At 58.4% G+C, this 14,812-nt stretch overlaps 2 protein-coding genes across 2 annotated transcripts; one reads left to right on the plus strand and one right to left on the minus strand.

Moving 5' to 3' along the window:
* Positions 1 to 1,405: 1,405 nt before the first annotated feature.
* LOC138989946 (uncharacterized) lies at positions 1,406 to 8,329 on the minus strand. Its single transcript, XM_070380078.1, has 3 exons — positions 8,166 to 8,329; positions 7,862 to 8,055; positions 1,406 to 6,603 (listed from the first exon to the last, which is right to left on the minus strand). Exons 1-3 carry the CDS (start codon positions 8,327 to 8,329, stop codon positions 5,996 to 5,998), a joined length of 966 nt encoding a protein of 321 aa, XP_070236179.1. The 3' UTR covers positions 1,406 to 5,995.
* On the plus strand, positions 8,182 to 13,797 carry ENTPD2 (ectonucleoside triphosphate diphosphohydrolase 2). The gene is made up of 9 exons (XM_070378637.1): positions 8,182 to 8,444; positions 9,757 to 9,874; positions 10,469 to 10,619; positions 10,807 to 10,966; positions 11,046 to 11,273; positions 11,671 to 11,925; positions 12,011 to 12,130; positions 12,981 to 13,115; positions 13,220 to 13,797. The coding sequence occupies exons 1-9, from the start codon at positions 8,328 to 8,330 to the stop codon at positions 13,421 to 13,423; spliced, it is 1,488 nt and encodes a 495-aa protein (XP_070234738.1). The 5' UTR covers positions 8,182 to 8,327; the 3' UTR covers positions 13,424 to 13,797.
* The last annotated feature ends 1,015 nt before the right edge of the window (positions 13,798 to 14,812 follow it).

Genomic DNA, 14,812 nt, shown 5'->3' on the forward strand with positions numbered 1-14,812 from the left:
CAAACATGGAATCTATAGTTTCTTATTCCATTAAAAGTGTCAACCTTGACTCTATAAAAGTGGCCAATAAAATGGATCTAATAGAACTAGAAATTTGAAAATAAAATTTAAAACTTGACTGGGCTTGATGTGGAAAATTTCAGCACAGCTGAAAGACTTTATGAATTGAAACAGAGCTTAGGGGACGATTTGAGGACCATTCACTTAGAGAGTCAGGAACTATGAAAGAAGCGTCTTAAGAGGTGGAGGGCTGTTTGATTAGATTTCCTGAAAGGATGGGGAGGAGGAACAATATACGAAGTTAAAATGGCTTAAATTTTTCCAGAATCATCTTAAGAAACCAATCTACGTCCAGGAATCCCAGTGGATCCCAGGCAAGATGAATTAGAAAAATGACATTTTCTCTTGCAAGATGGTTAAAGCATCCAGAGACAAAACCAGTTACCCTCAAAGGAGATACCACAGTGACGTCAAAGTCCAGAGACTGAAAAGCCATCAGTAGCTGAGATGATGTCATTATTAATCTAGATGCTTACACCTGCAGACACTCTTTCAAGAGTGAGGATAGGGGCTCCCCTGGTGATCCAGTGGCCAAGACTCCATGCTCCCAGTGCGAGGGGCTGGCTTCAATCCCTGGTCAGGGGACTAGATCTCACATGCCACAACGGAAAGATCCCACGTGCAGCAAAGTTGCTATTTTTAAAACCCACAACTTAGTGGCTTATGTACACAGCTCAGTCGCTTAGTCGTGTCCGAGTCTTTGCGACCCCACAGACTGTATGTAATAGCCTGCTAGGCTCCTCTGTCCATGGGATTCTCCAGGCAAGAGTACTGGAGTGCCATTTCCCCCTCCAAGGAAACTTCTCGACCCAGGGATTGAACCCACGGCTCCTGCATTAGCAGGTGGGTTCTTTACCACGGAGCAAGCAACACATTTTCTTGCCATTTCTGTGGGTTAGGAGCTGGTGGCGTTGGCCTGGAATTGCATGAGGCTGCGGCAGAGGCGGTCCTCGGGACTGCAGCCTTCTGCCATGCTGAGCGACCAGGGAGGACTCACTCCAGAGATGGCTCGTCCACACACTGTCAGCGGGCCTCCTCCCTTTCTGTCTGCTGTGACAGTGATCCTAATGAGGATGAGGGTGCTGAGCTCTGGGGAAGTGGAGTAGAACCCAAATGTCACGATGGCAGAAATGGGGGAGCTGAGGCATTCTCAAGTATAATTGTTCACAAGGTGGGAAAAGACACCAACTGGGTTTATTTTACTAAGTTTGCAAGTTACAATAACTGGGAGAACCAGGTAAGATAATAGCTAAGAGTAAAACTTTCAAAAAAAGGGAGGGACAGGGAAATGGAGGAGAAAAGGGGAAAGAAATTCAAATCTAGAAGAAAAAATGTAAAAATCAGAAAACACATAAGGTCAAAGAAGTATATTACTATTCACAGTATATGTGAAAGATTAACTCTGGTGAGTTATCAGATTGGGTTTTTAGAAATTCAGATATAAGCTGTTTTAAGAGACACACCTGAAATATAATGATACCAAAAAAACAAAAACAAAAAACTCAAGCAGTTGTATTAATCTAAAACAAAATAGATTTTAAGGCAAGAGATGTTAATAACATTGAAGAGAGTAACAATCTCAAAAAGTTTAATTTACCAGGAAGATACAGCAACCCTAAAGTTGTACTCACCCAACTGTAAAATATAACTCACAAAGATAGGCAGACATTTCACTGAGGAAGACACACAGATAGCGGATAAGCATGCGAAAAAATGTTCAACATTATTAGCCGTTAGAAAAATGCAAATTAAAAGTACAGTGAGAATGGACACGCCCCAGAGAGGCTAAAGTGAGGAGCTGGAGACACCACCTGCGGGCGAGCACGTGGGGAGACGGCCACTCACACATTACTGGCCGGCGTGTCCAGTGACGCAGGCGCTCCGGAGAATAACTTGGTCGTTCCTTTCAAAGCTAAAATCACATGTGATGGCTAATTTCACGTGTCAGCTTGACTTGGGTATGATTCCCCATCCTTTGGTTACAACACAGAGGCTGCTGTGAAGGTATGTTTCAGACATGACTCACTTTTACATCAGTGACCTCTGAGCTAACCAGATTGTCCTCCATAACGTGGGTGGGCCTCGTCCAATCAGTCGAAGATCTTAAGAGAAAAGATTGCAATCTCCTGAAAGGAAGGAGGTCTGCCTGCGGGCTGCCTCTGCACCCAAGGCTGCTACATCGGGCCTTCCTGGGTTCCAGCCTGCTGACGAGCTTTGCAGACTTCAGACTTGCTGGCTCCCACAACTGCGTGAGCTAGTTCCTTAAAATAAAAATCTGTTTCTCTCCCTCTCCCTCTTTCCCTCCCCAAACATGTATTCCTATTGGCTCCCCTTCCTTTCTCGGGGGCACCCTGACTAATACACCATATGCACAGCGATGGCATTCCTGGGCGTTTTTCCCAGAGGAACAAAGACTTGTTTTCAGACAGGAACATGTACAAGATGATTCACAGCAGCTTCACTGGCCGTCGCTCCCAGCTAGACACTGCTCAGATGTCCTTCCTTCTGTGGGTGTCTGTTCGGACACTGTTCCAACCACGCCACAGGATGCAAGTCAGCAACGAGAAGGAAGGGACTGCTGCTAACGCAGCAACATGGGCGAGCCTCGAGGAAGGGATGCCAGGTCGGGAGAACCAAACTCAAAAGGACACGTGACGCGTGACCCATCCCTATGCCGACCGGGAAACGACACAGACAGGGCTGGGCGGCGTGGGGCGGCTGGAGCTGGTGCCGCGATCGCTCGGGGACAGTTCAGTCGGGTTTCCTAATTATCACGGTGGTTACACAGGGCTCCACGTGGGATAAAACTGCAGAGAGCTACACACACATGCACGCGTGCAAGGAAAACCAGTGAAATAAAGTAAGCTCCTTGGACGGTACCACTGTCGGTTTCCTGGTTTGGCTACTGGTGTTCAGCTGCTAGGTCGTGTCTGACTCTGTGACCCCATGGACGGTAGCATGCCAGGCCTCCCCATCCCTCACTTTCTCCTGGAGTTTGCCCAAGTTCATGTCCACTGAGTCTGTGATGCCATCCAGCCATCTCATCCTCTGCTGCCCTCTTCTCTCTCCTTTTGCTATTGTACCATATGTTTATATATAAAATACATGTATATATTATACATATATATACAGCAAGACTTGTCAGAACTGTAAAGAAAAATCAGCAAACTCATCATCACAGTGAGAAGTCTTAACATACCTCTTGATAACTGACAGCAGATTTGGACGTTATTGGTAATGGTGATGCAGCGTACAAATCCAGACCAACGCGTTCACTAACTGGAGAACACACATCCTTCTCCAGCACACGAGGAACATTCGTATCTCTTTATGACCACACACCGGGCCCCAAACCCAATCCGACAGATACCAGAAGACTGCTTGCAAGCAGACTGCGTGATGTAACCATGATGCAGGCACCTTAGATAAAAGCCCAGGAACTTCCCTGCTGGTCCAGTGGCTAAGACTCCAAGCTCCCAATCCACGAGGCCGGGTTCAATCCCTGGTCAGGGAACTGGGTCCCACATGCCGCAGTGTAGACCCAGTGCAGCCAAATAAATATATATATATTTTTAAAAGCCAAGACTTCTGGGTTTTAAGACACACACACTTCCTCAGAAAAACAAATCCAAAACAAAGCAAAAGAAAAGGAAACAACCAGAAAAAAAAAGAAAAAAACATGAAAAAAGAGATTTAAAAAACACCCATATCTAAGCAATTCATGTGTCAAATAAGAAATTGCAATGAAACTGGAAAAAAAAAAGATGAAAACAGCATGCAACGAGAGCAGAGACCAGAGGGAAACATACACAGACATCTAGACATTTACATTAGGAAAGAAGAGAGGCTTGTAAAGCATGAATTAAGCATTGAACTTCAGATTCTGGAAGAAGAAAGATCCAATACAAAGAATATAGAAGACAGGAATTATAACACGTCAGTTTAAAATATTTTTGTTGAGTGTATATGTACCTGGCAGGGCTTCCCAGGCAGCTGCTGCTGCTGCTAAGTCACTTCAGTCGTGTCCGACTCTGTGTGACCCCATAGACGGGAGCCCACCAGGCTCCCCTGTCCCTGGGATTCTCCAGGCAAGAACACTGGAGTGGGTTGACATTTCCTTCTCCAATGCATGAAAGTGAAAGATGAAAGTGAAGTCACTCAGTCGTGTCCGACCCTCAGTGACCCCATGGACTCCAGCCTTCCCGGCTCCTCCATCCATGGGATTTTCCAGGCAAGAGTACTGGAGTGGGGTGCCATTGCCTTCAGCACTAGTGGTAAAAACCCGCCGGCCACTGCAGAGGCATAACAGACATGGGTTCGATCCCTGGGTTGGGAAGATGCCCTGGAGGAGAGCATGGCAACCCACCACAGCATTCTTGCCTGGAGAATCCCATGGACAGAGGAGCCTGGCGGGCTAATGGGGTCACAGAGTTGGACCCAACTGAAGCGACTTAGCACGCATGTACACGGACCCGACCCTTCTCTTGATGCTGGGCAACAGCTGAGAGAGACGCAAAAACTCCTGCTCACACAATGGCATATCCGAGTATAAATAATAACGATTGAGCAGGAATTAGTGAAACAGAAAACAAACATCCAAGGACCTCCCTGGCGGTCTCAGGGTTAAGACTTGGTGCGTCCAGTGTGGGTTTGATCCCTGGCTGGGGAACCATGCTTTCACACGCATTATATGAAACATCGACAAAGGGGCAAAAACTTGACTGAGAAAACTCACAAAGTGCAGAAACGTCTGCCTGGATTAGTGAAGCATAAAAGACATAAAACAAATAAAATGATGTTAGGAATTTTAAAAAAAAAAACGGAAATAACAACAAATGCCGCAGAAATAAAGCAGACACTAACAGGGAATTTTAAACAGGATTACACCAATCCACCAGCAGTGGGTAAATGCCTCATGGCAGATTACACGTACAAGCCCCAAAGGTGCAAAGGACAGAGCAGAAAACGGATACGTCGGACCAGTCAAGAGCTTCCATGATTTCACTGCAAGGAACTCATGGCCAGAGTGTACATACAAGCTGTGCAAATCAGCAAGGAAAAGACAACCATCCCCGGAAACCGAACTCAAGATTCAAACGGGTGCTTCACGGAACGCAGGAAAGACTCAACTTCTCTACTAACTGACGAAACAGCATGAAAAGCTCAAAGAGATTTCTTTCTCACCAGCGTCTCAAAAATCCAAGAGTTGCAGGGGGACCTCCCTGGAGAGACCTGGTGGCTGAATGCTTAAGAATCTGCCCTGCGATGCTGGGTACACAGGCTTGATCCCTGGTTTGGGAACAAAGACCCCTCACGCCTTGGGGCAACTAAGCCCATGGACCGCAGCTCCTGAAGCCCGCTTGCTTCAACTGGAGTCCATGAGCCACAGTGGAAGACCCCTCAAGACAGTGACGGTCTCATATGCTGCAACTGAGATCCGACGCAGCCAAATAAATAGTGTTTTTTTTAAAAAATCCAGGAGTTGCAGAACAGCAACCAAAACAGTGGCGCGCCCTTGAGGTCACCAGGTGGCGCCACCTTGCTGTAAACCGGGCGTGTTGGCGGGTGACGCTGAACGCACACGTGCTCTGGTCCCCCGCCCCTAAGCTCTTCCCCAGGGAAAGGCTCGTGTGCAAGTGTGTGTAGCAGCAATCTTAGTGAAAGCAGCCTGACGCCAGAACCACGAACACACTCACTATGAAATGTGAGGTTTGCGACACTCGTACCAGAAGACAGAGCTTCACGTGTCAGCATCACGAATCTCAAAAATCCAAAGGCAGGGGAAGAAGCTAATTCCAGAAGAGCATTCCAGCACGTCAAAAAACAAAAACAAAAAAACAGGAAAAACAGCACAATAGATTATTTAGAGATGCATCGAGGGGTGGAAAGCTATAAGCAAAAGCAAGGGCATCACCAGTACAAAGGTCCGGTTGGGTCAGGCGGTCAGGGCTTGTGATATGCCAGCCCCCTGAACAGGACTCCTCCGGAGGCCCGGGGCCTGCACCTGCTGTGTGTCTGCAGTGCCTTGCGAGGCACCCCTCCCTGGACCTGCGGCGGGTCCTCCCCACACACTGCCTTCGCTCACTGTGCATGCAGTCTGGGGCGCCTGGTCCTCAGAAGGATCCCGGCAAACATCTGCTGAGTGACTTCTCGAGCACAGTGAGTGGCGAGGAGTTTCAGCCACAGGATGTGGTGGCTTCCCACTAGGAGATGGAGGCAGGGGCAGTGGAGGCCTTGACCTCTGGGACCCCCTCCCTGGGAGGTCTGGGTCCTTCGAGGGGGGTGGGTTGCAGGCCCTCCCCCAGGGCCTCTCCTGGCACCTCTCTGCAGCCACATTCCTCTGCCTGGAGCCAGGGCCAAGCATGTGCAGAACATCTGGAGCCCCACCTCCGCCGAGGTTCCCGGAGGAGGCCGGCTCGCCTTCAGCCCAGTGGGCCCCTGCCAGGGCCTCCCTGTTGCATGCCCCCCAGCCCGCCTTCCAGAGTCCGGTGGTGGTCGTGGTCGAAGGATGTCTCTGGGCCAAGACGCAGTTCTGACCGGCCCCTGTGGGGGGGAATTCACTCCCGTTCCTGTCTTGCCCTGGCTGTTCCATGCCCCCACTTCCTCCCATTGGCTCTCCCCAGGCTAGTCTGGGCCCTTGGCATGAGCACGGGGGCCAGGCCTGCGTCCCTGCGCCCCCTCCACTTGGGCCTCAAGGGCTGGGGGGGGCTGGGGCAGGCTGGCACACCAGTGTCTGCCAGGCTCCCTCTGGGCAGCCTTTGTCTCTTCCTTTTCAGCCTAGACTGCCGGCCTCTCCCTCCTCTGAACCTTCCGGGGTGGAAGAAAGGGCCTGGGCTGGGAGGGGTGGGGGGAGCTGGCGGGAAACCGGGGCCTGGAGCCCTGAGTTGGCCGCACCCAGTGACTCTCTGCTGGGCCCCAGCCAGGAAGGTTTGGGGAGGCCAAGCGAGGTCCCGGGGCTCCCACCCCTCCCGCCGGGTCCTGAGCTGGAAACAAGGCTGCATTGCTGGGCCTGAGACACCAGCCCCTCAGCCTGGGCAGCCGGCCCGGCGATCCTGACTGTCCCGTCCCGTTCCAGCCAGCCGTGGCACTGCCCAGACCCTGTGCCCATCGAAGGCTGTCCTTCTGGGCCCCCTCCCCCCCCAGCCCTGTTGCTGGCACTCCAGGGTGGTCTTGCCACATAGTTCGCTGCTGTGGGAATTCCCATTTTGCACAAAGTGGGGGTGGCCCTTGGCCCGGGTAAGGGGTGATTCTTGGCCAGGGTGGCATGCAGGGTGGCATAGGGATTCAAAGCATAGCGACCGGACATGTCGTGGGGCGCAGGGGCAGAGCTGGGGCTTCGGCCAGTGGAGCACCTGTCCACCCCAGTGTGCCCACCGGCCGGCCTGCAGCCCCTCTCCCCCTCCCCTCAGCGGGATGAGGCCTCCTGTGCAGAGGCCCCTCCTCCCCAGTCCAGGCTTCTGGGCCCCTGGGCGAGGGCCCTGCACTGGGCGGGAGCGGTGGCAGGGCCCCGGGCCCCTGAGCAGGGCTCCCTGTCTCCAGGCTCCGTGGGACTGTGGGCTCCCTGCTCTGCTCTCTGCCTGCACCCTCACCAGTCTCCTTGGAACCCTGTGAAGTAGGTCTGGCTTCCCCCTGCTTGGCCCTCAACTCTCAGCTCTCAGCACCCCCAGGGTAGGCAGGCCCAGCCTGGGTCAGCACAGCGTGCTGGGGCTTGACTGGCACGGTGCCCTGCCATGAGCCCAGGATTGGGTGGGCACCGCAGGCAGGTCGGCCCTTCCCTGCAGGGACCCAGCTGGGAGCCCACCTCCTTCCTTCAGGATCAGGCCAGGGGATAGCCGGCTCTCCAGAAGAACGACCCTCCAAACAAGCGTGCCCAGGAGGACCCCAGGCCAAGGCCAGAGAGGGCAGGGCGTTCTCTGGGTCCTGCTGGAGTGCCCAGCGGCCCAGCGTGGCAGGCTCTTAGAGGTTGGGGTGGTGGTCCGGTCAGGAGGGATGACTCTAGGGCAGAGCAGACAGGAAGAGGAAAGGGGGCAGTGAGCAGGGTGCCTGGGCTGCGGCCGGGGCGCCGAGAGGGGCGGCGCGGGTGACTCAGCAACCGAGACTCTCACCTGCGCTCGGGGCGGGCTGGAGGTGGGCGGGCCGTCCCGCCGTGGGCGTGGCCTCCGCGGACCGGTCCCCGCCCCGGGTGCCAACCCCGCGGTCCCCCGACCTCGTTCGGCCTCCCGGCTCCCCGCCGCCGCTCCGTGCACGCCGGGCCCGCCTGCGCACCCATGGCCGGGAAGGCGCTGTCGCTGCTGCCACCGCTGCTGCTGGCCGCCGCCGGCCTCGCCGGCCTCCTGCTGCTGTGCGTCCCCACCCGCGACATCCGGGAGCCGCCCGCCCTCAAGGTGCACGCTCGAGCTCCCGGGCAGCCCGGCGCAGTCCGCGGGGGGCTTGGATCGAGCCGGGCTCGGCTGCGCCCGCGTGCCAGCCGGGACCCCGGGCGCTCCGCAGCCGGCCCAGCAGGGTGGGGTCCGGGCCCCTCAGCCGCGCTCCGGCCCTGGCCCAGGGCGCTGCAGCGGCGCTTCCGGGGGACGCGGTGCCGGAGGCCGACACGCCAGGATCTCTGGTCGCTGCGCCCGCCGCGGAGCCGTCTCAGAGCGGCCAACGGGGAGTCTCTCCGCACCCCCAGGGTGCCCGGGACGTGGCCGGGCCCGCGCCCCCAGCACACTCGGCCTCCCTTGGGGTTTGGCCCGGATGGGGTGCGACAGGCGCTGGGCCCAGGGACCCCTCCCCAACCTCGCCGCTGGCTCTCACGGTGCGGGGGCAGCCCTGACCGGTCCTAAAAAAAAGTTCGAGCGGACTGGGCCTGATTCCCCCACCCGCCCTCGCCAGAATCGACCTCCGGGAGCCGGGGCTCCCTTAACCCTCTACTGCACTGAGGGCCAGTCTGGTGCCCGGGTAGACAGCGGGTGCTTGGAGCCCCAGGCACCGGGAATGCAGGTTCAGGGTGAATGAGCTGTTGCCAGGGGAGACCCCCGGCTGGGGTGGGGCCCGGCGGGCTGTTGGCTGGCTCTGGTACAGGGACTCCAGCAGGCTCCCCAGCAGGCTCCCCTTGCTGAAATGCAGGCCCCTGGGGCAGGTGCGGGGAAAGTGGCTCTGGCAAGCTGGGTGCTATCACTTTCCGACGTGCAGGAAAGGCCCCTGCGGTGTTCCAGCAGCTCTGCACAACAGCGCCCCCTGGCCCTGCCCTTGAGGCCCAGGGACGGGGCCTCTGCTCATTGGCCAGTGATCAGCCTTGGTCCTGGCTTCCCTGGGGCCTCTATTTCACATCCTCAGATGGGACAGAGATCAGAGAGACAGGACAGAGGGTGGGAAGGAAGGGCCGGTCTGAGGGGCTCTTGCTGCAGCCTGAGGACCTCAGGCCCCCCGCCAGGGCTCCCAGGGTGGCCCCCGACCCCTGACTCTGCTCGAGCCCCTCAGGAGGCTCCTGCAGTCAGCGGTGGCATGGCCGATGGCCCTCCACCTCCACCCCCATCTCTGCCCACCAAGCCATGTCCCAGCGGTTGTCCCTGGCCTTCTCGGAGCCTCAGAACTTCATTCTGAAGCTTCCAGTCTGGACACAGGGTCGGGCAGGGTGGGCCAGATAGCTGAGAGAGCCACAGGGCATGGCTTCACGCCCTGCCCCACTCCTAAGGCTGACCCCCACCCCACCCGCAGTATGGCATCGTCCTGGATGCGGGCTCTTCCCACACGTCCATGTTCATCTACAAGTGGCCGGCGGACAAAGAGAATGACACAGGCATCGTGGGCCAGCACAGCTCCTGTGACGCGCAAGGTAAGAGCCCCCTGAGCGCTGGGCGCCCCCAACCTGCATGCCCGCTCACTGTGGGGCCTCGGGAGCCCTCCCTGGTTTCAGCTGCTGCAGACTCGAGCCAGCAGACCTCTCTGCTTGGTGCCAGGGGGCCACTCCAGGCAGGAGCTGCAGGAGCCCCCCACCTCCCAGAGGGAGGCTGCATCCCTAGGCCTTGGAAGGGCTGTGGACAGTTCCTAGAAAAGAAGCCCCAGGGAACATCTGGAAGGTTTGGGCCTTGCCTGGCCCAAGATTGGCTCTACATCCCAGTAGAGCAGGAGGGGTCCCAAGGAGCTGGTGGGCACACCCAGGCAGGCCCGTGGGGAGGCCGGGCTGGGTGGACAACACCCAGTGCTTTGTCCAAGCACCTGTGTGCATGCCCACTGGGCAGGTGGCAGCTCGCAGACCGTGGGTGGCCCACAGGCGGCCCTTTCATCTCTGAGCGGGCGTCTCTGAGCATTTAAGCTGGGAAATCTGGTCTCAGCTGCCACCTGGCTTGGGAGCACAGACGCCCCCAGTCCTGCTGGCCTGTGGACCACCTAGAGGCTGCCCGCCAGGCCCCTCCTGCTGCCCCTCCAGGTGCAGGCATCTCTAGCTATGCTGACAACCCTTCTGGAGCCGGGCAGAGCCTTGTGGAATGCCTGAACCAGGCGCTTCGGGACGTGCCCAAGGAGAGACACGCGGGCACGCCACTCTACCTGGGAGCCACGGCGGGCATGCGCCTGCTCAAGTGAGTGTCCTGCCCTGTCCGCTGACCTCCTGGCCCTAGGGACCACGGCAGCCTGAGCCCAGGGTGGGCCCTGCACACCCCCAGCAGCAGCCCTGGGGCCCCTCAGCTGGCTGGGCAGACGCTGAGCACCCCAGCAGCAGGATCACAGCCACCTGGGGAAGACTCTGAAGTCCTCCCTGTATCACAGCCTGACCAGTCCAGAGGCTTCAGCCAATGTGCTAGCTGCCGTGACGCAGACGCTGACCCAGTACCCCTTTGACTTCCGCGGTGCCCGCATCCTCTCAGGCCAGGATGAGGGCGTGTTTGGCTGGGTGACCGCCAACTACTTGCTGGAAAACTTCATCAAGGTGGGCCCGGTGGCCAGCCCGATGAGCCAGGGGTGTGGGCACCCACCCACTGGCTGACCCCAACCTCTACTTCCCACAGTATGGCTGGGTAGGCCGGTGGTTCCGGCCAAGGAAGGGGACGCTGGGGGCCATGGACCTGGGGGGAGCCTCCACACAGATCACCTTCGAGACGACCAGCCCCACGGAGGATCCGGCCAACGAGGTTCAGCTCCGGCTCTACGGCCAGCGCTACCGAGTGTATACTCACAGCTTCCTCTGCTACGGCCGTGACCAGGTTCTGTGGAGGCTGCTAGCCCGTGTGCTCCAGGTACCTTCTACTGAGTCCTCCTGGAAGTAGGGCTCGGGGAAAATGGGGGCCAAGGGCCCAGAGCAGAGCCTGAAGAGTGGCCAGAGCGGGGCTTCTCCAGGAACCCAAGTCGTGCTTGGATTAGCTGGAAGGACAGGTGGGCAAGAATCCAGCACAAGCAAAGACCCAGAGGCTGGGGGTGGACCTGGTGAGTAAGGAGGGCTGGGGCCAGCTCTCAGAGGATCTGAACTGCCTGGCCAAGCACTTTGGGTTTTGTCCAGCAAGTGAGGGGGAGCCATGGATAGCTCATGCATTCAGAAGAAATGCTGTCCTCTGGGGAGGCCCTCCAAGGGTCCTAGGGTGGGGGTGGCTGGTAACGCTCAGAGCGGGACTGACGCACACCCTCATCATTCCCCAGACCCACGGGTCCCACCCCTGCTGGCCACGGGGCTATTCCACTCACGTGATGCTCTGGGATGTCTACGAGTCGCCCTGTACTGCTGCCCAGCGGCCCCAGGCCTTCAACAGGAGCGCCAGGGTCAGCCTGGCGGGCAGCAGTGACCCTGCCCTATGCCGCAGCCTTGTCTCCCAGCTCTTTAACTCCTCCTCCTGCCACTTCTCCAGATGCTCCTTCAACGGCGTCTTCCAGCCCCCTGTGGCTGGGAAGTTTATCGTGAGTCCAGAGGACAGGAAGGTGGGGGGCCCGTGCCCTGAGGTGCCTGGGGTCTGGTCACAGTGTGACTGTACCCGCGTTCCAGGCCTTCTCTGCTTTCTTCTACACGATGGACTTCCTGAGAACGGTGATGGGGCTGCCCGTGGCAACTCTGCAGCAACTAGAGGGGGCTGTAGTCACCCTCTGCAACCAGACATGGAGTGAGGTGAGGCCTGCCCCCACTCCACCAGGACTGTGCAGGGTGGGGCTGGGGTTTCTGCCAGCCAGCGCCAGGCCTCCCGATCTTTCTTTTGCTCTGTGAGTAGAGGGGTGTGGGGATACACTGCCAATCAGACTTGAAAAGTGGCCAGGCTACAGCCAGGAGCCCAGCAGTCAGATGAGATGGGATTGCAGAAGCCTCTCTGAGGCCTGACCCTAGATCCAGGATCTGGAGGGTGGAGAAGACAGCCAGTGCAATGGCCCTGGGGCAGCAGGGAGCTTGGAGTGGACAGGGCAGGGGAGAGTGTGGCTGGGAGAGCGTGGGGGAGAACAGACAACCCGGGGAGAAGTGGAAGGACCCGGACTCAGCAGGTAGCACAGGCAGGGCTTGGGGAGTCAGGAGTGGAAGGCAGCGGTGCTGATCCCCTGTGAAGTAAGATGGAGGGGTCTGGGCCGGCGGAGGAGGAGGGAATTCCGGAGAAACACTTGCGTGTCTGTGAGGCTCCTCCTGCTCTCTCTGTGTCTAGTCCCAGGCAGACTTGGGGAGCTGGGGAAGTGGGCTCAGGAGGCAAGCCCAGGACTTGGGGGCAAGCCGGGAGCTTCTGCTCCCCTGATCTCTGCAGGCCCGCTGCAGCCCTGCTCCCCGGGGGCCATGCCGCTGTTCCCTGGCCCTCAACCTCACAGGCACCGCGCCGCTGCCATCCAGAGGTCACGCTGCTCCTCCCCAGGAGAGAGCCCCGCCTGCTTCTTTCTGGGACCTGCAGTGCCGTCTCCAGCCCCGCACTACCTTTCTGTGTCTGGTGGGGCAGAGACCTCCGGGTGGTCGCTGGCCCTAGAGTCTCCCACTTGCATCCCAGCTGCAGGCTCGGGCGCCGGACGACCGAGCCCGCCTGCCCGACTACTGTGCCGGGGCGATGTTCGTGCAGCAGCTGCTGAGCCGCGGATACGGCTTCGACGAGCGCTCCTTCGGAGGCGTGACCTTCCAGAAGAAGGTGGGAACTCAGGGAGTGGAGGGGCGGGGCCGCCCGGGCCGGGGTGCGAAGGGGCGGGGCCGCCCTGGCTGCGCCGAAGCTCAGGCCGTACCTTTGGCCCGCAGGCCGGGGACACTGCGGTCGGCTGGGCGCTTGGCTACATGCTGAACCTGACCAACCTGATCCCCGCTGACCCGCCTGGGCTGCGCAAAGGCACAGACTTCAGCTCCTGGGTCGTCCTCCTCCTGCTCTTCGCCGCCATGCTCCTGGCCGCGTTTGCCCTCCTGCTGCACCAGGCACGCTCCACCAAGTCGGCGAGCACCATCTAGGGGCCCCCAGCGCCAAGCCTCCCCATCTCCATATCCCCTCATCCCTCACCCCACCCCGCCACCAACATCTCTGTCCCTAATGCAGCCCAGGATCAAGACTCAGTGCCCACGCCGACATCTGGCCGGGATGGGCAAAGGGAACGGAAACCAGCCCCACCCCCCCCCAACTCCAGCCTTGGTCTCACCTCCAGGCCTCCTGCTCTCCTTCTTACTGAGGTTGGGGGTCCTCAGCCTGTGAGAGCAGAGTCGGGTCTCCGGGAGTGGAGTTCTGAGGGCCCCCCACCCCAGGATTGGGTATTAGGGGGCAGGTCGTGGTCACAGCCCAGGCCTACTTGTACCCATTTTTTACTATTGAATAAAAGGATTTTCGTAGAGCAGTGGAGAGAATGTCCACGGGGCGGGGCCTCTCTGTCGCCTCCCTCCCCACCCCAGCTGCGCTGGCTGCACAGGCCCCACTCTGGTCCTAGGGGAGGACCCTGGCTCTTCCTACTTCCTTCCTCTCTGGACTCAGGCTGGGGGAGTGCCGACCCTGCACCACCGTGGCCTGGAGTAGCTGTCAGCTGGCTGCTCTAAAACAGAGTCCCTGAGACTCCTGCCAGACTGGAGCCTGGGCCCTGGTCTCAGGTTGGCTGGGGTGGGGTGGGGATAGCGGACGAGGGAGTGAGTGGGCCCAGTGATGGCCTAAGTTGTGGGCAGTGTTCAAGGGGGCTTCCCCGGCGGCTCAGCGGTAAAGAATCCGCCTGCAATGCAGGAGGCCAGGAGACGTGGGTTCAATCCCTTAGCTGGGAGGATTCCCTGGAGGAGGAAATGGCAACCCACTCCAGTATTCGTGCCCAGGAAAATCCCATGGACATGATTGAGCACGCAGGCCTCGCAGTCGCTGCTCAAGACACTGAGGGAGGTCTCAGGAAGGAGGGGGCAAACCCTCCGCAGGAGGCGGGAGGTGTGGGGAGAGCCCAGGAGGGATGCAGGGCCCATTGCTCAGGAGGATGAGCCTCGCAGAGAGCCTGGCTCTGGCGAAGCCGAAGCCGCACAGTCGCACAGACTCCACCTGCCGCTCGGGCAGCCCCTCCCCAGGCCCTGTCTCCCCCGAGTGGGCAGGCGTGGTCTTGCCTGAATCTCCCCGCCCCCCTACCCCACATTTTGGGAAGTGAGCTCTGACACTATTTCTGTCTGATCAGTGCCTCGTAGGGGACGGGGGCGGTCCTTCTTCTGCATACACACACACAGCACCCCCCCCCGCACACCCCCGCACACCCCACATACACGTCTGCCAGATTCTGAGCATTTCACAAACCTGCGGGCCGCCAGCCCCGTCTTCGGAGTTCCGAGACTCAGAGGGCCGAGAGGAGCACCGCGGGCGGAGGGGGCGGGGGAGAGCCGCCCTAA

This window comes from Bos mutus, chromosome 11 (assembly GCF_027580195.1).
Source record: "Bos mutus isolate GX-2022 chromosome 11, NWIPB_WYAK_1.1, whole genome shotgun sequence".
NCBI lineage: Eukaryota > Metazoa > Chordata > Mammalia > Artiodactyla > Bovidae > Bos > Bos mutus.

Excerpts from the sequence above, each read along its gene's own strand:
- ENTPD2 (XM_070378637.1), top strand. The coding sequence starts at position 8,328 with ATGGCCGGGAAGGCGCTGTCGCTGCTGCCACCGCTGCTGCTGGCCGCC. Across the intron at positions 10,967-11,045 it reads TGCTGGAAAACTTCATCAAG|TATGGCTGGGTAGGCCGGTG; the intron begins GTGGGCCCGGTG and ends TACTTCCCACAG. Across the intron at positions 12,131-12,980 it reads GCAACCAGACATGGAGTGAG|CTGCAGGCTCGGGCGCCGGA; the intron begins GTGAGGCCTGCC and ends CTTGCATCCCAG.
- LOC138989946 (XM_070380078.1), bottom strand. The coding sequence starts at position 8,329 with ATGGGTGCGCAGGCGGGCCCGGCGTGCACGGAGCGGCGGCGGGGAGCC. Across the intron at positions 8,056-8,165 it reads CCAGCCCGCCCCGAGCGCAG|AGTCATCCCTCCTGACCGGA; the intron begins GTGAGAGTCTCG and ends GCTCTGCCCTAG. Across the intron at positions 6,604-7,861 it reads CCTGATCCTGAAGGAAGGAG|GGGCCGGTCAGAACTGCGTC; the intron begins GTGGGCTCCCAG and ends TCCCCCCCACAG.